We start from the raw sequence: 14,473 nt of genomic DNA, 5'->3' as shown, positions 1-14,473 counted from the left end.
CTTCAATAATGGATCAGTTGGTAGCACATCCCTTTACGTGAGCAGAAACCCTCCCCTCACCAACAACATCTGGCCACAAGCTGTGTCGCCTGAACGCTGGACCAGATATAATGAGCTAATGTGATGGATGATGATGATGGTGGCAGTTCTGGCCCTTACTAAAATACTCAGAACTTCCTAAGACTTTCAAGTGTGATCTCCAGTGCATGTCTGGCTCAAGGTGAAGCATATCCCAGGACACTTCATGTACCTGATGCAACTACCATGAAGAAGACACTTAGTACTTATTACTCAATTGTCTTGAACTCTCTGCACATAAGCACACACAACATCACAATACTTCATGGCTTTTGGTCTTGCCCAGCAGATGCAGCCAGCTTCCTGAATGCAACAAGAGCTTCATAAAGTATAAAAGGATTCCAGGAGCTGTAAGTGTGTTGAGAGAGCACAGAAGAGGAGACAGAGGAGATGGAAGGATGGAGTGAAGAGGCTCTGAGGTATCAGGGCCCAAACATTTAAGAGTGAAAAAGGCATGCATGGGATAGAGCAAATTAGAACGATGTGGTATACAGAAAATGATAAGCTGTCAGAGAGACAAACCAGGGAATAGGAAGTGGTTTAAGGAAACCAAGAATCATCTGAGAGGCCTGATTAAGAATGGCAGGTTCTAATTTCAGTGCTTGTACATAAAAGCTAGAAAATGGAGGTGAAATAAGAGGGCCACTATGCATTTGTTCCTGGTGCTACCTGGCTAAAATGGAAAACAGCAAACAATAGCAAAAATACAAAAGTTTTTAAGTGTTTGTAAGTTTTCTTCACTTATGTCTGAAACCAAAATATTTTCTGCAGAAGTGTCTGTTTCTCCAATTCAATAGCGAGAATCCTTGAGAAAAATGGCTTCACTAAAATTTTGCTTATTGGTCAACTTCTCAGGAACATATGCACTCCATTAAGTGGATGATAGGGGTATACATAACAGAAATAGCTAAGTCTGCCTCTAAGAAACTGGGTGTCCTGTTTACATGTGGAGTACTGCTCTCACATTTGAAGTGGTTCTAGCTCTGCATCCATACTTGACAGACTTGACAGAGTACAGTAAAAAGCAGTCAGAATTATAATCTCTTTCAGACTAACTTGAAAACTTACGTTCTCTTGCCCAAGCTGCAATAATGGTTCACTTTCCCTCTTCTATTTGTATTACTTTATTTTGTGCTACTGAGAGCTGGCTGCGTGTGTGGTCCCACCACTAGGTAGACCATGCAATACCTGGCAAGCTGCTGTGTCACAATATCATTGTGTGGCTAATGATAACTCAAGGGTGGGCTGTTTTTATAAATGTTTCTTCTCTAAACCTCAAAGCCTTAGAACCTTCTACTCTTTCATGTCTTTCCCAAAAACTTAGACCTGGCGCATTTTAAAAGACAGATATTTCACTTCCTCCAAAATTTGTAAATATTTTGCCTTGTTTCTTCCCTTCCCATTCAGTAACTATCTATATTTCAACTAAATCTCAACTAAGGCCTGCCTTTGATGTGTGAACAAATGTGGCCTTTTTTGTCTGTTTTCCAGGTGCTACCTTAATGACACAAGGGGAGGCAATACTCTTTCCTGTGGGGTGGGGTGGTGCTGAGAATGAAATAAGGCAAGCAAGTATGAATATGTACATGTGCATATATGTATGTATGCATATGTGTATATGTTGATATATATATGTATGTGTGTTTAAGTATATATATGTGTATATGAGTGGATGGGCCGTTCTTTGTCTGTTTCCTGGCTCTACCTTACTGATGCGGGAAACGGCGATCAAGTATAATAGATAAAAATAACATATATACATATCATCCCTGGGGATTAGGGAGAAAGAATACTTCCCACGTATTCCCTGCGTGTCGTAGAAGGCAACTAAAAGGAGTGGGAGCAGGGTGCTGGAAATCCTCCCCTCCAGTTTTTACTTTTCCATAATAGGGAATACAGAAGGGTGACAAGTGAGGATTTTCCCTCTTCATGATGCTCCCTGCTAACACAGGAAATGGCAAATATGTATGAAATTTCCTCCAAAATGTATATATATATATATATATATATATATATATATATATATATATATATATATATATATATATTATCCCTGGGGATAGGGGATTAAGAATACATCCCACGTATTCCCTGCGTGTCGTAGAAGGCGACTAAAAGGGGAGGGAGCGGGGGGCTGGAAATCCTCCCCTCTCTCTTTTTTTTTTTTTTTTTTTTTTTTTTTTTTTTTTTCCCAAAAGAGGGAACACAGGGGGCCAGGTGAGGATATTCCAAAAAAGGCCCAGTCCTCTGTTCTTAACGCTACCTCGCTATCGCGGGAAATGGCGAATAGTATGAAAAAAAAAAAAAAAAAAAAATATATATATATATATATATATAACTCAACTAACTAGAAATAACAAAATATATATTTCATTAACACAAACACAAAGACAGATACAAAGTCAATAAATGAATAATCTTTGTTGTCATGCAGCTCTCCTTCAATGCTTTTTTGTCTTCAAAGGTATGCACTGTACTCATTTTCTCTAAATCCAGAGCTGTCTTGGTCTTTTCTTTATACTGTACTTTCATTCAAAACTGATAATTTTCCTTATTAACATTTCATATCTATTTTTGATTGCTGTACTATCTTATGAGAGAATTTCTTTCAGGTGATTTTCTTTAAGACTCCTTTATATGTCTTTGTCATATTCATCCTTTACTCTGCTTATATTCTTTATTCTTGGTGTAAATCACTTTTATACACTGATGATGCAAAAACACTTATCAGGGTGACAACCTCTTCTTTCAACATTTCCACAAAGATTCCCCCTCCTGGGCTCTTCAATATCTCATCCTTTGTAGCGCTTATGCTGTGACAAAAGGGGAAATATTTACACATACACAAGGGATTTTAGTTCTATATATAGCTACCATAGATATACTGTCACAAGTAAGGAATGGAAAAGAAATATTTAGAGATAATCTTTAATGAATGACTCCCGTAAAAAACAGCCGATACAAATTTGGAATATTAAAACTTGTACCTTATATAAATGCAACAAATATCTAATGGTAGAATGTATAACTATATATCTCGATTTATGAATGCATTTGAAGATTCTGTTGGCAATAAACAGTTTTCTTAAATTGCTTTCACAGTTAAGATCAAACGAAGTGTTAACAAATGTGAAAGCAATCAAATCGCTGATAATCTCATGTTCCATTTATTTAATGAAATGTCTCACCACTAGGTTGTATATATATATATCAATAACAAATTATGATTACATAGATAGCATACGTTTATAAGATCAGAGTATTTCTTACAGATTCAGATGATTTTACTGAGAAAAAATGCTTTTTTCATGATGCTTTGCCACATCTAATCTTTTACACACTTTTTCGCAAACATTACATTCTACATCAGGGCCTTTAGTCTGTTGAAGTAAACAAGTCCGACATATAACATGGTTGCAGAGTAGTTTGTATAATCCCTCCTTTTCACCACAAGAACAAGTCACATGCCTATTAGAAGCAATGTCGAAGTGCTGGGGCTTACCATCACCACAGATTAAACTAGCTGGCTTTGCATTTGATCGGTGAAGTGGGATACAGTTTGATGCCACAGTCCTTCCATGAGTTATGGATAAAGCACCCCCAATCATCTGTACAAGTCCATGATGACCACTTGATGTCCCCTTTCCATGAGGAGTCAAATGTGTGGGCTTCTTTATCAAGTTTGCTGTATGATTCAAGGCTTGCAACCTTGCTCTGTTTGCAGTGGCTTTACACATTATTGGCTGACTTTTTACGGGCAACTTTTCTAAAGCACTGTCATTATCTCTTTTATAGACACTGAAATCTTGGGTCTTTTTCACAGCAGGAACATACTTAGGTTTTCCCTGTAAGGCAGCTTCTATTTCAGCAGCTAATGTGTTATCATCACTTTCAGAAGTTATTTTTACACTTTCAGTATCTATCTTAAGAGATACATTCTTTTGCTGCATATCTGAAGCATCATCACTCCTTTCCTTTCTTAAATTCTTATGGTAACCAAACTTACTTGAGTTATCAGATTCTAGGATTTCTTCATGGATTCTTTTTCTACTTTCAGTGAACAGAAGAGAATTACTGTCTTCCACCATTTGGGGCTTTATCTGCCTTAAACTTCCCTGGTTGTACGAACTGAGGGCAGAACCTACAGTGTGTGCAGATTTCTGAACTTCTGGAGAATCAGCATGCAGCAACAGAAACCTAAAAGATCAATGCATTTAAAAACACAAATCTATTCAAAAGCTAACTTATGACAATTCAAGAATCACTAAAATATCTTAGCATGTGTATATTCATCAACTCATTTGTTTCTGCTTCCTTCTAGTTGACTGCTGTAAATTAATTACAAAATTAACTAATGCTTTGAAAGTGTACAAGAAAGTAAATGACATATTCCATCATAATCTTTTTTCCAAAGAAAAAGAAAAATTGGACATTGTAAAAGGAAAAAGACATTACAATAAAAAATGTGAAATAACTAGTATTTCTTCATACCTAATTACTTTTCCTGCATTATCATGATAGTATCAGGAACAAACATAGTGTAACTTTATTTCCACATGGCCAGCCTGTAGCTGTTATCTATTGTACTGTTCAATGTACCAAACTCAGAGACTCCCACCTTCTTTTGGAAAATTAAAAACGGAAGGGGAAAATTTACAGCCCCCTGCTCCCTCCCCTTTAAGTAACCTTCTATGACATGTATGGAATATGTGGGAATATGGAGAGAATGAGTGAAGAAAGATCAATAAAGAGGATATGTGTATCATAGGTGGAGGGAATGAGGAGAAGAGGGAGACCGAGACCAAATTGGAGGTGCAAGGATGGAGTGGAAAAGATTATGAGTGATCGGTTCCTGAACATGCAGGAGGGTGAAAGGTGCTCAAGGAATAGAGTGAATTGGAACTATGTGGTATACCGGGGTTGACGTGCTGTCAATGGATTGAACCAAGGCATGTGAAACGTCTGAGGTAAACCATGGAAAGTTTTGTGGGGCCTACACATGACAGCTAGAGACTGAGTGTGAACGAATGTGGCTTTCTGTCCTTTCCTTGCACTACCTCGCGGGGGGAGGGGAGATGCTATTTCATGTGAAGAGGGGGTGGCAATGGGAATGAATAAAGGCAGCAGGTATGAATTGTGTACATGTGTAATATATATATATATATATATATATATATATATATATATTTTTTTTTTTTTTTTATACTTTGTCGCTGTCTCCCACGTTTGCGAGGTAGCGCAAGGAAACAGACGAAAGAAATGGCCCAACCCCCCCCCCCATACACATGTATATACATACGTCCACACACGCAAATATACATACCTACACAGCTTTCCATGGTTTACCCCAGACGCTTCACATGCCTTGATTCAATCCACTGACAGCACGTCAACCCCGGTATACCACATCGCTCCAATTCACTCTATTCCTTGCCCTCCTTTCACCCTCCTGCATGTTCAGGCCCCGATCACACAAAATCTTTTTCACTCCATCTTTCCACCTCCAATTTGGTCTCCCTCTTCTCCTCGTTCCCTCCACCTCCGACACATATATCCTCTTGGTCAATCTTTCCTCACTCATTCTCTCCATGTGCCCAAACCACTTCAAAACACCCTCTTCTGCTCTCTCAACCACGCTCTTTTTATTTCCACACATCTCTCTTACCCTTACGTTACTCACTCGATCAAACCACCTCACACCACACATTGTCCTCAAACATCTCATTTCCAGCACATCCATCCTCCTGCACACAACTCTATCCATAGCCCACGCCTCGCAACCATACAACATTGTTGGAGCCACTATTCCTTCAAACATACCCATTTTTGCTTTCCGAGATAATGTTCTCGACTTCCACACATTCTTCAAGGCCCCCAGAATTTTCGCCCCCTCCCCCACCCTATGATCCAATTCCGCTTCCATGGTTCCATCCGCTGCCAGATCCACTCCCAGATATCTAAAACACTTCACTTCCTCCAGTTTTTCTCCATTCAAACTCACCTCCCAATTGACTTGACCCTCAACCCTACTGTACCTAATAACCTTGCTCTTATTCACATTTACTCTTAACTTTCTTCTTCCACACACTTTACCAAACTCAGTCACCAGCTTCTGCAGTTTCTCACATGAATCAGCCACCAGCGCTGTATCATCAGCGAACAACAACTGACTCACTTCCCAAGCTCTCTCATCCCCAACAGACTTCATACTTGCCCCTCTTTCCAAAACTCTTGCATTTACCTCCCTAACAACCCCATCCATAAACAAATTAAACAACCATGGAGACATCACACACCCCTGCCGCAAACCTACATTCACTGAGAACCAATCACTTTCCTCTCTTCCTACACGTACACATGCCTTACATCCTCGATAAAAACTTTTCACTGCTTCTAACAACTTTCCTCCCACACCATATATTCTTAATACCTTCCACAGAGCATCTCTATCAACTCTATCATATGCCTTCTCCAGATCCATAAATGCTACATACAAATCCATTTGCTTTTCTAAGTATTTCTCACATACATTCTTCAAAGCAAACACCTGATCCACACATCCTCTACCACTTCTGAAACCACACTGCTCTTCCCCAATCTGATGCTCTGTACATGCCTTCACCCTCTCAATCAATACCCTCCCATATAATTTACCAGGAATACTCAACAAACTTATACCTCTGTAATTTGAGCATTCACTCTTATCCTCTTATATATATATATATATATATATATATATATATATATATATATATATATATATATATTTTTTTTTTTGCGTTAAAATGTATAGGTATGTATATGTGCGTGTGTGGGCGTGTATGTATATACAAGTGTATTTGGGTAGGTTGGGCCATTCTTTCATCTGTCTCCATGCGCTACCTCACTAATGCAGGAGACAGCGACAAATAACAATAAATAAATAATATATAATACAAACAATATTGTACATATTGACCATTTTCCAAACTGGCAAGGTAGCATTAAGAACAGATGACTGAGCCTCTGAGGGAGAAATACTCATTTCCTTGTTTTAGAAAAGTAAAACTGGAAGGGAGGATTTTCAACCTTCTACTACCACCTCTTTTAGTTGCCTTCTAGAACACACTGGGAATACACAGGAAATATCACTGCTCACCTATCACCTGGGATAAACCCTTTATATATATATAAAGGAATAGGGTGAATTGGAATGATGTGGTATACCGGGGTTGACGTGCTGTCAATGGATTGAATCAGGGCATGTGAAGCGTCTGGGGTAAACCATGGAAAGTTCTGTGGGGCCTGGATGTGGAAAGGGAGCTGTGGTTTCGGGCATTGCTGCATGACAGCTAGAGACTGAGTGTGAACGAATAGGGCCTTTGTTGTCTTTTCCTAGCGCTACCTCGCACACATGAGGGGGGAGGGGGTTGTTATATCCATGTGTGGCAAGGTGGCGATGGGAATGAATAAAGGCAGACAGTGTGAATTGTGTGCATGGGTATATATGTATGTGTCTGTGTGTGTATATATGTGTAAATTGAGATGTATGTATATTTGCGTGTGTGGACGTGTATGTATATACATGTGTATGGGGGTGGGTTGGGCCATTTCTTTCGTCTGCTTCCTTGCGCTACCTCGAAAACGCGGGAGACTGCAACAAAGCAAAATAATAAAATAAATAAATAATATATATATATATATATATATTTTTTTTTTTTTCTTTCATACTTGATTGCTCCCTATCCACAATCAAGCCCCAAGGACTTTTCTATATACATACTCTTTTTTTCATACATATTTGCCATTTCCTCCAGTAGCATCAAGGAAAGATGCCTATGCTAAGAGGGAATAATCCTCACTTAGATCCCTTCTCTGTTCCTTCTTTTGGAAAGTAAACAGGTGAAGATTTCCAAAGCCTAAGCCATGTACCAAATCTATCAACATACCATAGGGGAGGATAAACAGCTGGGTTGATTGTGAATTGACTGCTTCAACAAGGGCTTAAAACTATGCCCTCAACACTGGAGAGTCCAAGAATGCTTCATGGTCAGCAGTGCTAACCTATACACCACAAGGGTGTCTGTAACTTACTACGGACAAACTATTATGTCTAACTCTGTTCCCTACAACATGAGTTGGATAATTAATGAAGCCTCTTCATTCACTCATACACATGACAATCCTAAAGAAATGACTTCTAATCAAGTGCAATGGAATAATTTGGTATGTAAAGGTAAAAGAATGAATGAATACTTTAGTCTAACATAATGAAACAATATTGCAAAAATAGAGTAAGAAACACTCATGTCAACATGGAAGTCCAAATTTCACATTACTCATCTATCTATCTCTGATTCCAGTTCCCTTTGGGAATTCCCTCAAGGAGGTGGCCACAGCAAGAGTCTCCATAACTGGAGTTCACATTTATCAATGAAAATGAATAATCATATTATATGACGTAAAAGTCAGATTCATATGGATTTGTAGGAGGGGTTTCCCTGCCACAATAAATCAAAATAATGTAAACACGCACTGAATATACAGAGTAATGGGTCTCATAATTTGTTACAAAAAATTACAACTTGAAAAGCTGAATGATTTCTGTAAATACAGTTAAATCTAAACTAAAATTCAAACAATTCTATAACCTTACCTGTCAATACGAGCCTTTAAAGGCACATTTGGGCTGGGTTGCACATTTTCTTTGAATGGAACACCAGTAAAAGGGTCTGATGCTGGACGTCCCCAGCTTGCCTCATTGGCAATAAATCTGAAAGAGGAAAGTTTCATATAAAAATCTATAAACTTCACCTTCTAATCTACCTCTCTCCAAACCTAATGCAGATCCTTTCCCTGTGTCTTCTAACGTTGAAAAACTCTTCTAAGTACTCCCTCTACTTCCTTAATGTATAATGTAATTCTGACCTTAATATGGCATGCACACTTGTCTTTTCTTCCCTCTCTTTGCTACTTCTTATCATTTCATACTCCTCAATTGCATTTCTTTTTCAAAAAAAGTATTTACTGTAACTTTTACATCTACTACTTCTTCACAGATGCCTGTATTATGGAAGGCTAATAACTACATCCAATAAGCCCTTCAAAAATCAACTGAGCTTTCATGTGTAAGCAAGAATGCTGTAAGAAACCATAACAGAATCTTTCTGAAGAGGTTTATCAATTCATTCCATACAAATTTCATTAATGTGTAAATCAGTACCTAACCTTTCTAAAGTGTGTGCATCGATGGAGTGACCTGAAGGCAACAGAAGAGGTACTGTCATTATATCACAGGTCAGAGGATCAAGGAAGTCCTCTGGTACTTCAAGAGAATCTGCAAGGGCCATGGATTTTACAGTTACTGCAGTTATTCTTGGCTTTGCAAAGAGAAGCACAAATATGTAAGCAATCTTAGATGATCACTCACAAGGTTCAATAGAATGATAGATAATCTATAATAATCATGAAATACATTAAAGAGTAACAGATAAAGGAAGTAAGATGCAAAACATAAGATAATTCATTGAAGGTCTGAAATAGGAGAGATAAATGAAGGAATGTAAAAAGAAGGGATGAAGTGATTAAAACTGTTTCCATTTCAAGAGATCTATTTTCGTGATTTGACATGATTCAGCTGTAAGGACATTATGAAAATTTGAATGTTTTTCATATTCAACGACTAAAATGAAAAGAAAAATACACCAATGACACTGAGAAACCTGGCTACTGACTATCAACTAATTTTCAACCAGGTAAACAAACCATTTCAGTGGTAAGTAACTATGCCACTAAAAGGTACCACCGCTAATTCTGGCTTCCCTTATGCCTATTATCAGATCTGATATTAGTTATTACATAACCCTAGGACACCTTTTATGGGGCTACCGCAGTTTCAAAGCTGCACTTCATGAGGAAGCAGGGTAAGGTGTGCTCCTTTGGGGTTGAAAAGGTCTTTTAAAAATGCTCTACCCTCTTCCATCTGCTGATGATGATACAGCATTGTCAAAGGTGACTTCCTACTCATGATCTTGACACTTGTAGGCAGAATCTACTAATGCCTTATATCTGACATGATCACATTGATTTTGTACACTATTGTTCATCTGTTGAATTCTATTATCATTAATAATCATATAAAGCAACTGTATTTTGTTAAAAAATAATGTTTTACTTTTCCTTTTGTCCTATGGTGGGGAAGATTAATATCAGAACTATTTCAAGACTGCAATAAAATGAACAAGTTCTTGTTACAGTGCAGAATAATAAATACTGTGAGAGTTCTATCATTATGAATCTTATCTATAAGCATTATTTATTTTCACACCACATATTGTCCTCAAACATCTCATTTCCAGTACATCCACCCTCCTACGCACAACTCTATCCATAGCCCACACCTTGCAGCCATACAACATTGTTGGAACCACTATTCCTTCAAACATACCCATTTTTGCTTTCCGAGATAATGTTCTCGACTTCCAATAAATAAATAAAGCAAAGGTACTTATGTTAACATTAAGTCAGCAGCTAACCAGGATTAACTATCCCAGGTCCTGCAACTGCTAATTATCCAATGTCACGACATGATATTCCTCACATAAAAAGCCCTGTATCAAATAATTAAAAACTTACAAATGCAGTATGTTTTCTATTTCTAAATCTAGTTAAATGCAAAGGAGGATGTATGAACAAAAAAAAAACCAATTTCTGATGACATAATGTGAAAAATTATGAACTAGCTGAATAGGTAATGAATTTTCAAGAGACTTAGGAGGTGTAAAAGAGTACTAAACATACCTTGGGTCTTTAAAGCTTCAGGAACATGTGTTTCAGCATTTCTCTCCTCTGGGTCAGAGTTGTACATTCGTGGCAAAGCTGGTATAGCATCTTCCATTTTCACACGATCAGCCCATTTTTTCAAAAGTTTCTTCCTCTCAGATTTGCCTGTACTTATGCCTGGTTGTCCCCAGACTTCTAATGAATGCAAAACTGGAGGACCTTTCTCAGCTGTTCTTGTAATCCTTATTATCATGTTCTTTACACATCTAAGGGCTTGTCGATTGGGATGCCTCATGGCACCATTATATACTTTTGAATCATGGATTTCATCGCTAAGCTTTGGCAAAGGAATATTCATCCAGTGTCTATAATGAGGATTTTTAAGGAGAATCTGATTTTCAGCTTGGGTAAAGTACTTGCCAACACAAAAGTATATATCATCAGTCTCTTCTCTATTAGAATCAGATGATTCCACATGACCCTTCATATCTCCAGATGGAAAATTTTCAGAGTACAGACTGGTGGAAAATGCAGATAATGAAGAAGCAACAGGCTTTAAGCTACTGAAGGTTGAGTCACTTGAAGTCAAACCAGAGGATGAAGGATTAGAAAGGTGAGAAGCAGCACCACAATGTTTTAGATGATGATCCTGAGGGATGATCTCTGGTTTTGTGAAAACATTAAATCCAGTGCTACACATGTGTTCTAGTCTTGCTTCAAGTTTTATATGACTTATATCAATAGGCACAGAAAATTCTAAAGATATATCAACAGGTGGCCTAATAAAATACTCTCCCATAAATCCTTTTTTGTGAGCAGCAATGTCACAACTTATCTGAAAAAAAGCATGTACCAAAATAAGATTCAAATATATGTAAAATACATATGTAATAGCTACACCCAGGTTATAAAAATTCATTTCTTCATAACTTTCCAAGATGATACGTCAGGAGATAGAAACTAACTTTTGTGCAAGAAATAATTTCTGGACATTGAGTGACTAATTTGTAAATGCAGTCCTACCCAATCAAAGCAGGAGGACTTTGTCATGAGAAGCTCAATGATTCATAAAAAGTATCTGCCATTCTTATTATGTATCAATTAGATATGTAACATTCACAGTGCAGTGCTGAGAATCAAACACAGAAACGGACTGAAATTCTTATGTCATAAAAATGCAGCTTCTGTAAACAATCTTCTAATGTTCCATTTTAGTGTTATATAGAATTCCAATTTTCAAAGATGTAGTAAAGTTACTTTAAGTATATCAACTACTGCAGATTATCCCAGGCTGGACAATAACATTTGCTGGTATGCAAGGTAAATGAATTGGAAAAATACAGTCACAAACCTTGCAGAACTGTGTCATTAGGATGTCATGATATGTGCCTGAATTATGTTAAATATGATGCTGCCCTAAAATGAAGGTCCTCCTAACATGTACTGCATTAAGGGTTGTGTTAAACATCATGGAAGTGGTCCACTGTGCACCCTGGAGCACAACAAGGAGCACACCAATCTCTGCTTTGACACAAAATTCTGGGGTGGTGTGCTAAATAACCGAAAAAATTCTAAAAATGTCAAGGTAGGACCCTGTGAATAGATAAAGTGTGAACTACTTATATGAGTTATCATAATTCCATTTTATGTAATCATATGGTGAAAGTTTTGAAGAATTTTAGTATGTACTTGAGGTGCATAATTCGAGATGACATTCATATACATTCAAATATGATTTAAGACGGCAACCCTTACCAGATTGCTGACTTCCCGGCCATCTGCTCCAGGCTTGCTTGCTGTTATTCTTGGACTCAAGCATCCTTCACAGAAGTTCATCCTGTTAAATACAGTATATCAGGAGCCAGACCAATATCTTATATCCTTTAATCATGAAGACTGAGTTTTCAATAATTTCTAATTTGACAATACAAATAAAAAACAAGTAATATTAACAGAAGAAAAGGGTAGAGAAAAAACGTACATCTGTTTACCCCTGCTGTAAAGTGGCTGAAGCCAGTTAAGAGCTTTGTACCTGCAAATTTCATCCAGATGCCTCTCTCTCCTCTTTGTACACTTTGTTGGAACCTTATCCAAATGATTTTTTAAATATCTTATAGGATGGGCCATTTTAATTCATGTACAATTCTTATGCAAGTGGGAAGGCCTAAGACACCCAGGGAAAATGTCAGGTATAAAAGAAAGTGAAACAGTTGTAGATATCAAAGAAACCTAAGAAACCTCCACCTACCTTCCCCAAGCAGTCAAAGATTACTTTATTTTCAATGTTATCAGAAAATTACATAACTGCTATGGTCTCACGAGTGCATCCAGTATCTTGAGGTGAATGTTCTTGATTAGCCACAAATATGTTTCAGCACAAAAAAGCTTTTAATTTGCATTCTTCACTTAGTAACCTGCATACAAACACATTCTAGCTAACATTTTATATCTTGTGACAGGACAAAGAAAGTGACATCAATCATAATTCAATGACTGTACATCACTGAAGATCAACATAAGTTCTAGCTGCTACTGATTTTACAAGAGCAATATCTATTTCTGCAATAATCAACTCCAAATTCCTTGACATAAGTAACCTTCATCCATTTGCTGTTCTACAACATCGATGAAAAATGCAGTCAATGATTTTTATATAGAATTCATTGTGACCCTACGGTACAGATTTACAAATACTTGTAGGACTCTCAAATACCACATGCACAGAACACAATTATTTAATTTAGAAATGTTACAACATCAATTTATCATCAAATATAGCTCATTGCTAAAATTTCTAAATTCAACAAAATGGTGACCCTAAATCAGGCATTTTCTCATCTCTGCCTTACTGGAAAATCAATGCTATTGCTCACCTAGGTTTACAGGGGAGGGTGTTTTATACTTGTGGGGGGCCCACATTTCATTTACTTTACTAATATATAAACACCGTTCATTTGAATCTATTAAAAATCAGATGTCTCTTTTCTCACAAATCAGATGAGATTAGTAACTGTCTCCTATAACTGTTCAAGAAATAAAATGCCTACGACTGTTTATCTCAAACAATATTAAAGAGCAATTTATGAAATAAGTTACCAGAATGAGTCTCAAGCCATATGCGTGAAATATAATACCCACACCGACTCAGTCTAGCAAATCTTAATTAATCTTATGTAACCTATTTTCTTCTGCCATAAAAGGCAAACTTGTTGGAGATTTACTTGCGTTCTGTCCCGTATCATAACCAGTTCCAAAGCTCTCCCGGATCAAGCTTGCTGTCTTGAAGGTACACAAGAACCTGCCTCAAGGATCTACTTATTCAAGAAACTTAAGAGATACCATCAAAGATCTGGTTATCATATCAAATTATAGATTTCATATACTCTTTCATAAAAATGAATAAAAATTGGCGATGATAGATATATATTAAAAGAAATCTACTTTATCATATCCTTTACATAACCTGACGTTAACGTCACTCGAATATTATGAGAGTCGTGTAAACAATGCATTTGTTTATGTAGTAAATCTACTATTTGCACAACTTTTCAATTGCATAACAATACTTTATTGGTATACTAGGATACAATAGGATTCATTCACATCCAAATTTTCTTAAGACTTAAGAATCACA

The 14,473-nt window shown here is 37.1% G+C and overlaps 1 protein-coding gene across 3 annotated transcripts; it reads right to left on the bottom strand.

Annotated features, from left to right (window-relative positions):
* Window positions 1-2,992: 2,992 nt before the first annotated feature.
* On the bottom strand, window positions 2,993-14,202 carry LOC139766927 (uncharacterized). 3 transcript variants are annotated; one of them, XM_071695973.1, is made up of 6 exons: window positions 14,061-14,202; window positions 12,595-12,676; window positions 10,858-11,674; window positions 9,286-9,394; window positions 8,714-8,830; window positions 2,993-4,275 (listed from the first exon to the last, which is right to left on the bottom strand). In XM_071695973.1, exons 2-6 carry the CDS (start codon window positions 12,673-12,675, stop codon window positions 3,363-3,365), a joined length of 2,037 nt encoding a protein of 678 aa, XP_071552074.1. In that variant the 5' UTR covers window position 12,676; window positions 14,061-14,202; the 3' UTR covers window positions 2,993-3,362. The 3 variants fall into 3 exon arrangements, with proteins under 3 accessions (XP_071552074.1, XP_071552073.1, XP_071552076.1); XM_071695972.1 differs by having other exon boundaries at window positions 14,065-14,160; XM_071695975.1 differs by lacking the exon at window positions 14,061-14,202 and adding an exon at window positions 13,936-13,955.
* Window positions 14,203-14,473: the final 271 nt, after the last annotated feature.

Source organism: Panulirus ornatus, chromosome 58, assembly GCF_036320965.1.
Source record: "Panulirus ornatus isolate Po-2019 chromosome 58, ASM3632096v1, whole genome shotgun sequence".
Classification (NCBI taxonomy): Eukaryota; Metazoa; Arthropoda; class Malacostraca; order Decapoda; family Palinuridae; genus Panulirus; species Panulirus ornatus.
Note: the sequence above shows the minus strand (reverse complement) of the source record. Positions and strands in the feature narration are given on the sequence as shown.

Excerpts from the sequence above, each read along its gene's own strand:
- LOC139766927 (XM_071695972.1), bottom strand. Across the intron at positions 9,395-10,857 it reads TGAAGCTTTAAAGACCCAAG|ATTCTCTTGAAGTACCAGAG; the intron begins GTATGTTTAGTA and ends TGGCCCTTGCAG. Across the intron at positions 4,276-8,713 it reads TTAAAGGCTCGTATTGACAG|GTTTCTGTTGCTGCATGCTG; the intron begins GTAAGGTTATAG and ends TTGATCTTTTAG.